Raw genomic sequence first — 17,143 nt, 5'->3', positions numbered from 1 at the left:
GCCTGCAGTCCCAGCTACCCGGGAGGCTGAGGCAGGAGGATCGCTTGAGCCCAGGAGTTTGAGGTTGCTGTGAGCTAGGCTGATGCCACGGCACTTTAGCATGAGCAATACAGAGAGACCCTGTCTCAAAAAAAAGAGAAGAAAAGGGGGGAGGGGAAGACAAGGGCAACATACATAACCTAAACACCTGTACCCCCATAATATGCTGAAATAAAAAAAAAGAAAAGAAAAGAAAAGGCAATATGGCATAAAAGAAAAACAAATCTTAGGGAAAAGGACAAATCTTAAAAAAGAAGAAAAATTGGCAATCTTGCATTGATAATAATCACAAAGGGCTGGTGAAATCTGTCAGGGAACAGAATGAGCAGCAACTCCTGCATTAAGATATCCTGGTTTTTTCCCTACCCTGTGATTACAGACAGTCCCCAACTTCCCATGGTTCAATTTAAGACTTTGCCCAACTGTAAGCTAATGTAGGTGTTCTGAGCATGTTTAACGGAGGCTAGGCTAACCTATGATGTTTGGTAGGTTAGGTATATTAAAAGCATTTTCAACTTACAATGGGTTTACTGAGACATAAATCAAGAAGCACCTACACTTCTATTCTGACATTTTTCCTTTCTTTTATCACGGTTCCTTAAATGTTTCCATGCAGATCTTCTTTTGTTTCTCTGTACTTTTCACCATTTCATTCATTTTGAAGGCTTCAGGTCTCTAAGCGGGTGACTTAAATTCTTGCTTCATGAAGCATTATAGCATGTACATACCATACTAAGCACACATCACAATACTTTACATTTTTACTTATTCATCTCTCTTACAAATGGGACACACTTGGTAGGGATTAATAGTGAAAGGGATAATCTCTTCTTACAGACAGGGTCTATACTGGGTGCCCAATAAATGATCACATTTTTAGGAGATGTTGAAAATTCCATCAATTAGTATTGCCTTCATTGTACTCTTCTTAAAGGAGCTGTCCCTGAGCATTCCTATTCCTTAGATGCAGATCCTAAAACTATAATCTGTGTACCTTCAGATATACTAGCCCTAATATTTCCTTTCAAAATCTCATGATTTGAAAAGAAAGCTACATAGGTTTAAACGCCTACCACTTTCACTTCCTCCAGAGGACTGTGTAACCCTAAAGTAGTCTCTACTCACTTCCTAACTGTCCTTAAAATTCTCTCCTAAATCCTCAATAAAGAGAACTCAAGGGTTATTGGTCCCTTGCTTACTTCTCATGTTGCTATTTCAGCATAGGAAAGCCCAAAGCCATTTTCTACTTTAGTACTACTTATTTTAACTCCAGAAGAGATAAATTCCTCTTTAAGAATTTTTGAAGGACATGAAATTGGAGCATGTCTTTCAGTGAATACCTTAAGATTTTTTTCCACTACAGCATTTTTGTCTATTAATACTTAATATCATGGTTCTTAATATTGGTATGTGACTTCTGCTATTATATAACTGGAGTCCAATAAACAAAAAAAATAAATTTCAATTTCTACTACAAACTCAATGACAACAATGGTATTTCTGCCAAAAATAATTCTGGATATTTAATATATTACCCATAAGAGGTGCTCGAGAGAATTCATGTGCAGTGCTCTGAAATAATAAAGCACAACATAAAACATTACCTTGAATTACTCATTAATTCATACTCTTAAAATCTGAATTAAATCATGAGATACTATTACACAACTACCAAACTGTCAAAGAAAAAAATATGGACACTATCAAATGTTGATGAAGATCAGGAACAAACAAAGAATTCTCATACATTGCTGGTGGGGGTGTAAACTGGTACCCAATCACTTTGGAAAACAGTTTGGCAAAATACAAGCTGAGGTGGTGAAACCTCTAGGACCCACCAGTCCTAATCATACATGACCACAAGAAATACTGATACATACAACATGGATGACCCTTGAAAATATTATACTACATGAAAGAAGCCAGACACAAAAGACCACATATTATATTCTATTTACAGGCAAATCCAAAGAGACAGAAAGTAGATTAGTGGTTGTCTACAGCTAGAGAGGAACGGGGGGAAGGTAACTGCTAATCATTACAGGGTTTCTCTCTGGAGTGGTGAAAATGTTCTAAAATTAGTGGCAATGGTTGCACAACTCTTAATATACTAAAACCCACTGAACTGTACTTTTTTTGAGACAAGGTCTTGCTGTTGCCTGGGCTAGAATGGAATGGCATCACAGCTCACCACAACCTCAAATTCCTGAGCTCAAGTGATCCCCCTGCCTTAGCCTCCCAAGTAGCTGGGATTACAGGCGTACTAATTAAAAAAAAAATTTTTCTTTTTTTGGTAGAGACATGGTCTCCCTATGTTGCTCAGGTTGGTACATTGTACACTTTAAGTCAGTGAATTTTGTTACATAAATTACAGCTCAAAATCATAGCTGTTCGAAAAAAATTTTAAGACCAATGATTGACAAGGGACTAGGAAATTTTTTTGTGGCAAGGTAACACCATGCAAATTAGTTTCTTGTTTCAAGAGGGAAGACTGACTGTTTAATATACAGACAGGATTACCATCACCTTAACCAGAATCAATTTTAGCATTACCATGTGTTTTATAGTATGGTGAAAAATGAGGAATAGGTGTGCTGTATTCTAGCCAAAAATGTTCACATGTGAATCCATCACGCTTTTAGCTGTAAACTTTAGAGAAAAATACAGGAATTAAAAAAAGGAACAAGCTAAATGATACCACAAGGATGCAATTGTACAAAATCATTTATGGGATAAGTAACAGTCTCAGTGTCATTGAAAAATAAGGGCCAGACTACCTTAAAGAGATATAGGGAAATTAAACTTATATGCAACAAGGTCCTGGATCAGATAATGGTTTGGCTAGCTGTAATGAACATTTTTTGGATCAGCTGGGGAAATTTGAATAGCACCTGGACATTAGAGGAAATGAACATTTACTCACACAGAAAGTGGGCATCACCAACTAAAAAAAGCGAGTGGAGCTCATTTTAGTAAAATAAGAATAGAGGCCGGGCACGGCGGCTCACGCCTGTAATCCCAGCACTTTGGGAGGCCGAGGCAAGAGGATCACTTGAGGCCAGGAGTTCCAGACCAGCCTGAGCAAGACCCCATCTCTACAAAAAACAGAAAAATTAGCAGGGCATGGTGGTGCATACCTGTAGTCCCACCTACTTGGGAGGCTGAGGCAGGAGGATCGCTCCAGCCCAAGAGTTTGAGGCTGCAGTGAGCTATGATCATATCATTGCACTCTAGCCAGAGTGAGACTCTATCTCAAAAACAAACCAACTTTTTGTAGAGACAGAGTCTCACTATGTTGACCAGGCTGGTCTCGAACTGCTGACTTTATGCAATCCTCCCACTTCAGCCTCCCAAAAAGGATTACAGGCTGAAGCCACAGCACTTGGCCTGCTTTTGTAATTGTTATTTTTTTATTTTTTATTTTTTTGAGACAGAGTCTCACTCTCTTGCCTGGGGCGAGTGCCGTGGCGTCAGCCTAGCTCACAGCAACCTCAAACTCCTGGTCTTGAGCGATCCTCCTGCCTCAGCCTCCCAGGTAGCTGGGACTACAGGCACGTGCCACCATGCCTGGCTAATTTTTTTTTTCTTTTCTATTTTTAGTTGTTTGGCCAATTTCTTTCTATTTTTAGTAGAGATGGGGTCTCGCTCTTGCTCAGGCTGGTCTTGAACTCCTGAGCTCAAACGATCCACCCGCCTCGGCCTCCCAGAGAGCTAGGATTATAGGTGTGAGCCACTGCGCCTGGCCCTGCTTTTGTAATTATAAAAGGATTATTAAAAGAAAGAATCACAGGGGAAACATCAATAAACCACTAATGCCCAGGCCATACTCCAGATAAATTTTAAAAGGTTGAAAACTACTGGTTTTAGGAACTGGGAGTAGATAAAAGGGAAGGTTCTTGTCTAAGACTGGTCTTTAAAAAAGACGTTCATGGAAGTTTTTCATTTCGTGAGTTAGGAGACTCCCCTAAATCAAAGCAGTAAAAAATAAAACCCCCTAGGAATTATATTAGCAAATTGTATAAATTGGAGTCCTTGGTTGAAAAAAAAAAAAAGAAACCATATTTAGGTAGCCTAACAGAAAAGGAATTTATCAGAACGCTGGGAGTTCAGAGAATGAATGAGAGGCTCCCTGACTTGGCAAACGTGCAAAAACCAAAGGAAGCTAAGCAGTCAAAACCACTGCCAAGGTCATGCCACAGGAAGAGCCTGCTTAGGAAACTGCCCCAGCTAGCACTGCCACCACCAACAGCCACTGGAATGAATTCCAAACTGTCCTTGCTTCTTTGCATATCTCAGTTGAGGTGCAAGTCCCCAGTCAAGTGCATCTGATTGGCACAGCTTGGATCACACCACCCAGCTCTAGCTGCCAGGGCTCCAGGACAGAAAGCGTATCTATATGGTACATGAATGTGTGCAGTCGACCTTTCCAGCATGCTCTTCTGCTAAAATTCACAAAATGGTAATACTGGAATGGGGTTAAAATGGTAAACAGACAAAAGAAACAACAAAGAATCATTTATTTATTTATTATTTTTTGAGACAGTCTCACTCTTTTGCCTTGGGTAGAGTGCAGTGGCGTCATCACAGCTCACTGCAACCTCAAACTCCTGGGCTCAAGCAATCCTCCTGCCTCAGCCTTCCAAGTAGCTAGGACTACAGGCAAGGGTCAAGATGCCTGCTAATTTTTCTATTTTTAGTAGAGATGGGGGTCTCACTCTTGCGCAGGCTGGTCTCAAATTCCTGACCTCAAGCAATCCTCTGGCCTCGGCCTCCCAGAGTGCTAGGATTAAAGGCCTGAGCCACCACACCCGGCTTCAAAGGATCATTTTAACATCCCATTAGTAGAATGTCCAACACAGGAATCCTGCTACTCTTGCCATTAGTAATGGACTCTATCACTGTGCCTTCTTCTGCTTCATTGTTCCAAAAAAAAATTTCCTAAGAAGTAAGTTCACAAAGTATGAAAATTTTAAAGAGTAACATTTATATCCATGATTTCTCAGGTAATCTTCTTTCCAATACTTTGTTACTCAAAGGTCACAAGCAGGCCAGCATGTTGGCTCAAGCCTGTAATCCAGCACTGTGGAAGGCTGAGGTGGGAGAATCGTTGCCTGAGCAATACAGAAAGACCCCATCTCTACAAAAACATAGAAAAATTAGCTGGGCGTGGTGGCATACTCCTGTATTCCCAGCTACTCAGGAGGCTGAGGCAGGAGGATCCCTTGAGCCCAGGAGTTGGAGGCTGCAGTGAGCTATAATGACGCCACTGCACTCTACCCAGGGCGAAAAGAGTGAGACTTTGGGGGGGGGAGGGCGGGAAAGGTAAACCAAACTCCCCCCTTGACTCCCCCTGGTTTTAAAAAAATCACAGCATTCAGAATAAGAACAGTATGCTAAAATAAGACCAAGATATAATCCTTTCAGAGCCCAGGCTACCTAACACAAAACAAACAGAAGCACATTTATTACCTGATGCAATATGACACATCACATTCTGGCTCTAAGATTCAGATAACTAAATGGATTAGATTTATGCAAGTACCTGAAACTACAGAGTTGTAAAACCAGCGAAAATGTTTTTATGGCATTGCTCCAAAAGCCACTATCCCAATACCACAAACAAGTAAGGCATTCAGTAAAGATAATTTTTATACAACAGTTTCACCTGCACTGAAAGGCTCTAATTCCCTATGAATATAAGTAAATAAGCTATTTGTGAGTTTTAAAAACTATGGCTTTTAATAATTGAGTGATCTAACAGTAGTACCTACTATATCGTGAGACTTTTTATTGATGCTGTTTAAGTTCATTTTACTTACAAGCCTTTCTAAAAATCTTAACAATAAGCTTTACTTCCAATCCAAACATTACTTTTAAGTTAAAAGGCAGACTCTGGACCTAGTTGGCTCTGCCATGTACTAGCTTTTCATCTCACCTCCTTTTGCTTCAAATCCCTATGTAATTTGGAGATTGTTGAATTACTGATGATTAAATGAATGAATATATGTGAAGTGTTTAGAATAATGCCTGGATGTTTTCCCTAGGGGAGAAAAAAAGAATAGTGCCTAGCCTATAGTGAATACACAATAAGTGTTAAGAATAAAATGCCTAATAGTTCAAGGGTGAAAAATAAGGGGAAAAAATATCCAGTTTTGAAAAGAGAAATATTTTCAGACTGAATAGGCTGAGAAAGCTATTAATTAGTAACCAAAACCAGGAAATAAAAGCACTGGAAACTTAGCATACTTAGCTCAGTTTTATAATAGAATAAATACACAAGTAGGAAAAAAAAAAAAAAAAGACAGGAAACTACCTGGAAAAGTTAATAGTGAACTGGGCACCAAAGCAAACCAAATACTCCACTTTACAGAGCATATTAGAGGAGGATAAATAATGCATACAAGGCCAGGCGCGGTGGCTCACACCTGTAATCCTAGCACCCTGGGAGGCCGAGGTGGGTGGATCACTCAAGGTCAGGAGTTCGAGACCAGCATGAGCAAGAGGGAGACCCCGTCTCTACTAAAAAATAGAAAGAAATGATCTGGCCAACTAAAAATATATATACAGAAAAAATTAGCCGGGCATGGTGGCACATGCCTGTAGTCCCAGCTACTCGGGAGGCTGAGGCAATAGGATCGCTTGAGCCCAGGAGTTTGAGGTTGCTGCGAGCCAGGCTGACTGACGCCACAGCACGCTAGCCCAGGCAACAGAGTGAGACTCTGTCTCAAAACAAACAAACAAACAAATAATGCATACAGTTACTCTCTGTTGCTCAAAGGGAGACTGCAGGAAAATGATATGAGAACTACTGAACGACAGAAAATAAAAATCCCCAAATACACAGAATCACCTTTGAAGTTAGTCTTCTCACTCCTCCCTACCCCCAAAATCAAATCTCAGTCTAAGCCTCTATATCCAACTACCAATTCACAGGGAATCAGGAAAATCTAGAATGTGGGAAACTCTGCAGAACAAATGACCTGGTTTCCTTAACAAAGTGCAAGGAAAAAATCTGAGAAACACAAAAAATAAAAGAGGCTTAAAAGAATGTCAGCCAATTGCAGTGTGTGGGACCCAGATCCTGAGTCAAATGAATTAGAAAAGTCAACAGGAAAGTAATATCTAAGAAAGAAAAACACCACTCCATGTGCAACAAATCTGTTCGGATTTCACAGAATTTTGCTGGTTTAGTGTGTAAGAGAATGTTCATTAAACAGAATTTCATTTAACAGTCATGAAGAGCTTACTATGATCAGACATTATATCACCCAAATTACTTAGCTTCTTGGAACCTCTGTATATACTCACTTGTAGAAGGGTTGATACCTATTTTAAACAAGTGTTGTAAGGAATGAGATTATATATATTGGACTGTATTACAGCATCTAGCTTATGAAGCCCACAATAAACGGTTCCCATTCCCCTTTCTGTCATAACTGGTAAGACTAATTAAAAAGTAATTTACAACAAGCACAAAAACTGAAATAGCTCTACCTTAAAATTAACCAAGGCGCCCCCCCAAACCAACTTTTCTACATGCTTATGAACTTCAAGGATAGTAATAGTTCAGGTAAGAATTTTTTATATACTGAAAATTTAAACTTATGATAAGCAGAAATAGAGTTTAGAAGCTAAATGCAAATATAGCCAAACTTAAATGAATAAGACTTTTCTGGAAAAAAAATTTCTTATTCCACACAAACCTACTGCTGAGAAACACAGTACTAAAACATATTCATGCTGGTGATTCTCTAGCCTGAAGTTTGGTTAACAAAAGGCAAAGTAGTTTACAAAAGGAAGGTGAACCTAAGGAGTATGTTAAAATCAACTCCTTTTAAAAAGATGGCTTTCTATGTTGTTATTCTGCGAGTATTTTTGTGCTTATCTATTAAACTGTAAAGTTCTCTGATGGTAGGAATAATGTTTTATGCTCATCCAGATAGTCCCACCCTCTAGTACACTAAAAGTGGCACCATAGTACAGCTTCAGTGCTTCTTAAAAAAATGAATTATTGAGCTGTTTGGCCTGAAAGATGAAAAATAACTGGCTGAACAGATCGAATAAAGGCTGATTGTTTATTTTAGTAAAGGAAAATAGGCTCCTGTAAATATTTGCCTAGTATATTTGAAATCACCTATAAAAATTGAATTTACATAACCTTAGGAAAATACCTACCTCATTAGTTAAGCTATACCTGTGGACAAAAGAAGTTCAGTTTCTCTACTGACCTATTGTTCAAGACTGATTGTAGGCAGTTTTGTTTTGGGTAGATTTCAGTGGCAAAGAGCAATCAGGGTCTGATTTAGAAGTATCTTGGGCAGTGAAGTCTCCAATAGCAAAACCACATGTTAAATTCCAGACAACAGCAACTATAGCCACTTTTGAGGTAACATGTTATCTCTCCACCACCTAGATTTCCCCCCTCATCTATCTAAAAAATTGTAAATACACCAAAATTTGCCTTTTTCATCAACTACTTTTTTTAGTTGGGATCCCTTAAAAGTTTTTTGTGCCTTTCATCTTTAGACCAATAGTCTTACTTTTATGTTTAAAGGCAGCAACCTTAACAGTTAAGCACAACAGATCGTCTAAATTTGAATACAGGCTCTGTTATCTACTAGTTGAGTAAGTCTCTGGACTCATTTTCCTCAACAATAAAATGGGGGATAAAACAATATCTACTCACATAAGTAAATAATAAATATAAAGCACTTTAAGCAACAGTCCCTGGCACATTAGAATTATAACCATAAAACAAAGATAAGCAATCTGCTCAAGTATGATTCACGATTGTGTTTTATACTTAAGTAAGCGTTAAAAATGAATTATATACAAAGATTGCCCATGCAAAAAAGGAAAAACAATTATACGCAGAAATGTACCCCAGATTTCTTATCATTCCAAACTCATTAAAACAGTTGAATGTGCCCTCCGCAGCTAAGCTTTCAAACAGCCACTGATGAGAAATCTGGTAAACTGAATTCACTCAAAATAAAGAAGGCTCCCCAACATTTACCCCCTCAAATTTCAAGAGCTCTGATAAGACAGCATCCAGAATCAATTGAAAGAATGTTTATTTCAGCACATACAAAAGTATTCTGAGTACCCCCTCCAAAAAAAACATGGAATTAAATTAAAAGTAAGGTCTCACCCAAGTCCAGTAGTCAACAATGACAAAACACAAAGCAACTAACTTGCAATTCCAATTAGAAACTTCAAATGTTTTTCCTGTAAAACCACCAAAATAATTTAAGAACAAAAAATCTCTAGGAGAATTGACAAAAATAAACTTTTGTGTTTGAAAAATGTAGAAAGGTACACGGAAACTAATTCCCTAAGAAAGATGACAGTTTATTATTAATTTCAAAGTTCTCATTCACAAGTAGCATTTCATTATTTTATCGTTTAAACAGATTGCAACATGAAACTCAAGCACTTTCCAAACACTGAAATTTACTGTTTTTCGTTTCCAATTGATGCTTTTTGTTTAGTTAAAACTTCTGGATTTACTGGCTTCAAAAAATCGATTAAGACAGCCTTTTGTTTAAAAGGGCACAACAATCAGGCACTCCACACCGAATGTAGGTTTTCACCCGTTAAAATGTCTTACACTATTCTAGTAAATGTCCCAAACTTAAAAGCACCCTATTTTCCTTTCAAATATTAGATATCGAAGACCTTGGAAAAGATCAGCAGTCGACCAAATTACAAATTTAAGCCTACTGAGGACTACTAATCACTTTACTCTCGGATGGGGTTCACACAGGGACGTGACTAGTTAGTATAGTAAACTATGAACCACCATTAACTCCGTTGTTTTCCTGGTAAGCAATAAATATCAAAGTTAAAAACAAGTATTTCAACAAATATGACAAGCCAACCTCAGAGCACAAAGTTGGCAGATAGAATTGACACCACAGCACAATTTCAAAACTATAAGCAACTACCCAAACAACCAAAAAAAAAAACCGCACCCCACCCATACTTATGCAAACTTTTGGGAGTAAGCAAACTTTGTGAGCCTGAACTTTGTTTACACCCAGCAAAAGGAGTGTTAAAGATAAGATCCCAATAGCAAAAAGACCAAAAGATTCAGTTAATGCCCCCACAGGGGAAAAGACTAAAATTTTAATACATTAATGTATTTAAGTTACCGAAGGGCAGTGCACTTCCCCAAGTTACAGCCATTTTAGATTCAGCCTTTCTTTTAATTTCACAAGTTGGGGAGAAGTAGATTTGAAACAGAAAAAAAAATACTCGTTAAAACATTTCAGGATCGACCAGTTTTGGGTTTTTTTGTTCAAGAGAGGACAGACGGTAGACATTGAATACACTTAACCTAAAGAAAAACGCCTCACTACCACCGAGAACCGGAACTCCGGGGGTTAAAACTCTTTTCCCCTCAGCTACCCCACATTTGACTCACACGACTTTTTCCTCCTTAGGTTTTCCTTCGAAGGAAAACAAAAGCCCTTAGCTCTCACTTTGAGGACGAAAGAAAAAGAAACCCGTAAACCAAACCACTCAAGCAGCACCAACCAAGCCGGATTGCTTGGAGAGGAGCCAAAGAGCCGCAGGTGAGCGTTCCGACCCGAAGACCAAAGTTGAAGCAGGAGCGCTCTCGCAGAGCCGCGGCGACGCTCGCGTGCAAATCTCCACGCACGGGGGTAGGAGGGTGCCCGGTGCCGATGTTTTCGACCCGTGGGCTCTGCTCGCCCCTCTCCGGTCGGACCTACACCCAACCACCTGTGTGAGAGCTTCTTTCAACTAGTTTTAACAGCTGGTCGGTTAGGCTCCGGGCGGAGCCCCGCGCTGGGACGACTCCCCTATTGTCCTGTTGTCCCGAACTCCCACTCACCGGGCAGCGGCCGGGCTACGGCCAGGGACGAGACGCGGAGTCTGAGGACGCGTCCCCAGCTTCTCGACCCGGCAGAGGTGGCTAGCCCACAACCATAACAAAGCTCTTCCCAAAATGGCTGCCCGGCCCACAAGGCCCAGAAGGGGCACAGCGGGTGAAGGAGGAGGAGCGACGACCAGCACTGCCCCCCGCCTCCCCCTCCGACCCCGCCTCACACACACCCACTTGCAGGAGCGCGCGCATGCGCAAGGGACCTGCTCCCGTGACCCCCGCCGAGGACGCCGGCGCCCCACGCTGCCAACGTTCGGCCGCGCGAACGGCGGTTATGCCTTGTCCCAACCCGGGTTCCCTTCAACTTGGCTCCAGGCGGCGTGTGCTCGCCCCTGCCCCCCTGCGGAGTTGAAGCCTCTGCCTTTCCTCGCGCTGCTTGAAGGACGGCGACAAGCCCCGTTTAGTACTTCCCTGCCCAATACTAAGGCCTGGGCGCGTGCGAATGAGTGGATGGGTGTGTTTATGTGTACCCATTCTTCCCCGCCCCTTTTTTCTTCACCCTCCCACAACCCGCATGTGGGCAAGCACGCGTCCCCAAACTACTTCTACGAGTACTAGCAAACCACTTTCGGAAGAATGTGTTTTCCGACCCCTTCCCACCTTCCGCTCCTTCACGTGTGCGCGTCGTTGAGACTCCAATCCCCAGCGGACCACACGGCCCGGCTCCGGAGGCCTGCGCGGCTGGGTCGGCCGCGGTACCCGCTGGGAGTGGTAGTTCCTAGGGAGGGGAGGCGCCACGCCTCTGCTTCAGCGCCAGGCGGGTTTTGGCCAGAGTCTGCGCCTTTGGCAGTGCTAAGAAGCCGTCCTACCCGAAGTCTCATTGGGTATCGCAGGAGGAGAAGGGGCGGTGCTGCCATGACAGAGAATGAAAGAAAAGTGAAAGCCTAGCTCGTCTAAAAGGTACTACTGTGAAGACTTAACTGTGGCCCCATCCGTCTTGGAAAGCTAAACCATATGAAGGCTGGCAATCAGGACTCTATCTAGAATCTGGAGGGATGAAAGAACTGGCTGTCGTGGGCCTCTGAGATCTATTACTTGTTTTCAGTTTTACCTTTAGAGAGGGAAAGACATTCAAATTACCATTTCCTTTGACCGACTGTGAAACAAGAGGCCCAGAGGCGAGAATGGACTTACCCAAGGCCACACAGCTGAGAAATAAAGCGGAGGATGGCAGGAGGAATGATCTGACTTTCTACCCCCAAGCCCAAGGCTTTTATCACCACAGCTTTCATGGAGGTGAAAATCCTGCCCCTTGTGCTCTTTATTACTTAATGGAGTTTCTAGGTCGTAGCAGTGAGAATGGAAGTATTATAGAAACTGGCCTCCCCTCTCCCTTTAAATAATATTAGCAGTTAAGGACCGAAATGCGGAGTGAGATGTGCCCCACGGGTCTTGTAAGCCCTGTTGTTTTAGAAAGTAAAAAATTAGTTCTAGAGATGGCAAGCAATTTGGCCAAGTCACCCTTGGGTTAAACTCCCAAGTCTCTTACCTTCCTCCGCCATCATCACTCTTCAGATCCCGGGCAGATTCTGCTGGCTGGAAACTCTGGACTTAGAGAGTCAAGGACCGTTCAGGTACCTGTTCAACATCTGACTTAAACTAGAATTAAGATTTTTAAAAGAATGGCCCCTAAACAGAAAGCCAAGCGTGGGAACCAGTTAGCACAGGTCAAGTTCCCACCCGGACTCATTTTTTTTCAGTAATCAGGAAGTGGGGGGGTTGTCTAAATCCACTTGCCGGAAGTGTCTTCCGTGAGTGTAGCGCTGTTCTTGCAACTTAGCTTTCCACCTTCCCGCGCGACTGTGGCAAGTAAGTATCAGGGCCATCGCAAGTGCAGGTTGGGAAAGGGACACCAAGGGTTGGTCGTAAATTGGAGACGTGGGCACTGTCGGGCTAGGTTTCCCAAAGACACTGGTGCCTAAACTCCGCCCCCCTTTATCAGACGGTTCGAGGCTGGTTGCCGATCTTTTTTTACTGGGGCAGTCGGAATATTGGTGTTTTCATCTAAATCGGGCAGATTAACCCTTAGGTTTGTGTCCTTAATCCCCGTACCACCTGCTGTCCCTGGCCCTTAGCCTATCACTTTTCACTTTAATACCACTGAGTTGGAAAGTACGTGCTACAGTGGATAGGGGGTTCCTGAAGATGGAGGGGAGGGGTGAGCTTTTAAATGGAGTGGTCCCAGAAGTCTTCACGAACAAAGTGATTTTGAGCAAAAGCGATGGGTGGGCTCTGTGAATATTTTAGTCTGGGAGTCCGGAGGGTTGAGGAGGTGAGTGTGGTCTAAACGCTACTCGGAGGCCTGGGATAACTTACCTCTCTCTACTTGATTCCTTAGGTGTAGAATAAAGACATTGGTATACAGGATTTCTCGACCCAGCCCTAATATCTGTGATCAGGAAATTAGTTCACTAAATTTATTTTTTTAATTAAGCAGTAACTGTAGATTTTGTCTTTTAGACACCTCTTTCTCCTGCTTAATGGGATTGTCAAATCTGGATTCATATTCTCATTCAGCTGCTTACATTAGATAGATTTCTTAACCAGTCTTTCCTGTGTAAGGTGCTTACTTTGTGTGCTTACAGTTCTCAACTCTTTACATATATTAACTTATTAAATTTTACATCAATCCTATGATGTAGTTGTTATCTTTATTTCAAAGGTGAATGAACTGCAAGTTTAAATAACTTGTTCAAAGTCCCACAGCTAATAAATGGTAAAGCCAGGATTCCCACCAAGATTTTGACACTAGACTGTTCTATCTCACAGTACCAAGTTGATGAGGTTATTGTGAGCATTAAATGAGTTGATGCATATAAAACACATACAGTGCCTGGTTCACAGCTAAGGTGTATTGGCAGCTACTGTCATTATTTTGAGCTGTAAACGCTTAAGCCCCAAAGTAGATAACTAAGGAGAAAAAAGGGGAACAGAGAAGCTATGACTTTCAGATATTTTTCCTTCTTTAAAAAAAATCTGACAAAAATGCTATTCAGAAGACCTTCAGTTTTAAAGAAGAGAAAACTGACACTCGAGCAATTTGCGCAATGTCACACAGCTAGGAAGAGGTGGAGGTGCTTGTAAAATACAGATCTTTTGTCTCTGTGCATTACTCTTTCTGTTACACCAGACAACCAATGCTGAAAGAACAGTTCAAGGGAGGAAAAGATGTATTTCCTTACTATGTTACTGATACTTTGAAAACATTAATGATTCTTTTCAAAGGAAATTGTGTTATATGTGAGAAATTCTTCATGAGTTACTACTGTTAAAAATTAATGTATAAAATGAGGAAAATTAAGTGACATCTTGTTTTATACACAGCAACATGCTTCTGATTCAGCCCATCTACTTAGCTGTAAAAATACGTTAATCAGAACTGCCTGGCATCTTCCTGAGCAAGACTTTAAATAGTGCCCAGTATGCTTCACTTCATCCAGAAGTTTTCTCAAGCATCTTCAAAGGTTGGTTTATTTAGCAAATATTTGAGCACAATTTGCCAAGCAGTGCTCAGGGTAGCACAGTAGCAGTGAAAAAGACAAAAGTCCTTATCCTCATGTATTCAGGTAAGGGGAGAAAGAGTTGGGTAAAATATTTAATATGTCAAGTGGTAAGTGTTTTGGAGAACTATAAAGCAGGAAAGGGGAATAGGGAAGATCAAGAATAAATGTAGGATTGCACTTAGAAATAGGGTGATCAGAAATAAGAGAATAGGCCATGCAGGTAGCTGAGGGAAGAGCATTCCAAATAGAGACAAAATAAGAAAAGGTCCCAAGATGAGATCATTCCTAGCATGTTTGAGGAATCACCAAGATTCTTAAATAACTTGTGTTTTTTTCTTTCATCCAACACTTTAGTTGCAGTCTGGCATCTGCTCACTAAATAAAACACAGAAATCTGCAGGAAAGGTTATTACTTTGGCCTTGTACAGTGAAAGGCACTGGGGATTTTTTTTTAAAGGCAAAGGAAAAAAAAATGGTCCTGGCTCTGAAATCTGAGACAAAGACAAGTAAACACAATTTTAATTCACTGTGAGAAGAATTATGATGGAAATGTGCATAGGGTATTTACTATAGCAGTATTAAATCAGACTGGAAAGGGGTTAAGGAAAGCTTTAAGCTGGATTTTGAAAGATGAGGTAAGTTCCCTAAATAGAAAACTAGTAAGAACTAGAATTCTAGGCAGAGACATGTACAAAGGCATGGAGCTATGAAAAGTATGCAGTGTTTATAAAGCTAAATTGGAAGGTAGATTTCTTTTATATATATATATAAAATAGCATTCTCATAGTAATCAGTGCTGCTGCTTTTGTAAGTTGTAAATAGAAGTGTCAGTTTAGAAGGCCAGCTGCTAAAGATCTAGTCTTTACCTGCTCCTCTTTCAGATATTTCTCTCATAGGATGAGATTAGTGGTTGGTTGAAATATATCATTGGTTTGTATTCAGTAGTTTCTTTTACATGTTATATAACTGTTTAATACTCTTATCAGCAATAACATCTGTAGTCAATTCAGCCTTTCTGTACAGTTTGATGTGCTAACAGAAAGCAGACTTGTTCGTTTGCTTTTTTTTTATTGTTTCATATTGGGATTTACTAAAATCTGGTGATATGTATTTTTTTAATTTTGTCTTCCTAGTCTCACAAAAAAGGAAAAACGTTTAAAATGGCATCAGAATATAAATCAGGATATGGTATCTTTGTATAATATATTCAAATGTTACTTAACTCAAATTTCATAAGTAAATTATGGTCTGGTTCTATTTTCTTTGTAGAGGCTGAAGTACCTTTTCCCGATGGGACTAGGAGCCATCAGGAAAACAGATACACTTTCTCTCAAGACATCTCTCCAGCAGAACTTTTCCCCTTGGTTTCCAAGGCCTTGGCTTTTGTCATCCTTTCCAGTGTGTATGAGCAAGACACAATGCTATCATACATCCCCATGCAGCTTTAAGAAGAAGCAGAAGCAAGTAGTACTTCCAGCCAGGCCACCAAGTACCATCACTTACCTGCCTGACAGCCCAAAGCCAGCATTATATGTAGCTTTGGCAGGACTAATCCCCTTCATTGCTCCACCATTGTTTATGCTGATGACAAAGACTTATATCCCTGTATTAGCTTTTACTCAGATGGCTTATGGAGCCAGTTTCCTATCTTTCTTGGGAGGGGTCCGATGGGGTTTTGCTCTGCCAGAAGGTAGTCCAGCCAAACCAGATTATCTTAATTTAGCTAATAGTACAGCTCCTCTTCTGTTTTCATGGTTTGCCTTCCTTATTTCTGAAAGACTCAGTGAAGCCATAGTCACGGTAATAATAGGTTTGGGGGTAGCATTACACCTTGAACTTTTTCTCCTGCCACATTATCCCAACTGGTTCAAAGCCCTGAGGATAGTAGTCACCTTATTAGCCTTTTTTTCATTTGTAGTCACCTTACTAGTTAAAAATATTTATCCAGAGAAAGGACCTAAGAGACCTGGTCAAGTAGAATAACTATAAAACTACATTGTAGATGATATTAGTATGCTGGCTGTAAGCCTCATAAGGTTGTATTTTGTCATCACCTTTTCCTACTTCTGTTTGGCTCTTTTTTTCCCCCCACCAATGGCAATTTGTTCTTCACAGATGGTTTTTCATTTCTAGAAATCCTTATTCCATAGCAAGTACTTAAGCAAGAGTTTGAAAATCCCTGACAAATGCTTTTCATCTCATATTAGGTTAGTTTTCATTCAGACTTTTTATAGTCACCCACTTAAACATTTCAATGTTTTAATTGTCTTGAAAAATATAAAATAAAGATGAAAAATCCCCTTTGTTAGAGTCTTATGATCATTAAAATGAACACACACATTCTCCCACTTCAAGAGGAAAACCTCATATCCATGAGTATCTGAAAATAAAAGGTAGTTCCAGCATGGAGTTTTCACAGCAGTTGTCCCTGGGAAATGCATGTCCAAGCTTTTTTTTACCTGATATAACCCAGTTATAAGAGCTGAAAGGATCTATGGCTCTAAAGTCAGAAGGGAGCAGTGTCCTGAGGGAGAGCCATGTTTGAAAAAAATGGTGGACACATTTTCCAGTTTTTAATCAGGATATTTGGCATGGTATAGATGCAACTTCTTATCACCAAATGTAATACCAGCTGGTCAAAAATATTTAAAATAAAAAAGCCACCAGTTAAAGAGATACAAGTAGAATTACC

At 40.5% G+C, this 17,143-nt stretch overlaps 2 protein-coding genes across 3 annotated transcripts in view; one reads left to right on the top strand and one right to left on the bottom strand.

The window, feature by feature from the left end:
- The window catches only part of GPBP1L1 (GC-rich promoter binding protein 1-like 1), a 49,249-nt gene extending 38,210 nt beyond the window's left edge, over nt 1-11,039 (bottom strand). The window contains exon 1 of the mRNA XM_012648919.1: nt 10,898-11,039. The gene's annotated coding sequence lies outside the window, so the exon portion shown is untranslated. The remainder of the gene's footprint in view (nt 1-10,897) is intronic.
- Nucleotides 11,040-12,154: 1,115 nt separating this feature from the next.
- On the top strand, nt 12,155-16,444 carry TMEM69 (transmembrane protein 69). Of its 2 annotated transcripts, none has more exons than XM_012649036.1 (3): nt 12,155-12,184; nt 14,273-14,412; nt 15,721-16,438. In XM_012649036.1, exons 2-3 carry the CDS (start codon nt 14,371-14,373, stop codon nt 16,432-16,434), a joined length of 756 nt encoding a protein of 251 aa, XP_012504490.1. In that variant the 5' UTR covers nt 12,155-12,184; nt 14,273-14,370; the 3' UTR covers nt 16,435-16,438. The 2 variants fall into 2 exon arrangements, with proteins under 2 accessions (XP_012504490.1, XP_012504489.1); XM_012649035.1 differs by lacking the exon at nt 12,155-12,184 and adding an exon at nt 12,701-12,757 and having other exon boundaries at nt 15,721-16,444.
- The last annotated feature ends 699 nt before the right edge of the window (nt 16,445-17,143 follow it).

The sequence above is a fragment of the Propithecus coquereli genome, unplaced genomic scaffold (assembly GCF_000956105.1).
Source record: "Propithecus coquereli isolate 6110/MARCELLA unplaced genomic scaffold, Pcoq_1.0 Scaffold299, whole genome shotgun sequence".
NCBI classification, from domain to species: Eukaryota; Metazoa; Chordata; class Mammalia; order Primates; family Indriidae; genus Propithecus; species Propithecus coquereli.
This window is presented reverse-complemented; position numbering and strand designations above follow the sequence as displayed.

What these genes read in the sequence shown, in the direction of transcription:
- TMEM69 (XM_012649035.1), top strand. Translation starts at nt 14,371, where the DNA reads ATGCTTCACTTCATCCAGAAGTTTTCTCAAGCATCTTCAAAG. An exon ending in TTTCTCAAGCATCTTCAAAG is followed by an intron (nt 14,413 to 15,720) that starts GTTGGTTTATTT and finishes TTTTCTTTGTAG; the next exon opens with AGGCTGAAGTACCTTTTCCC.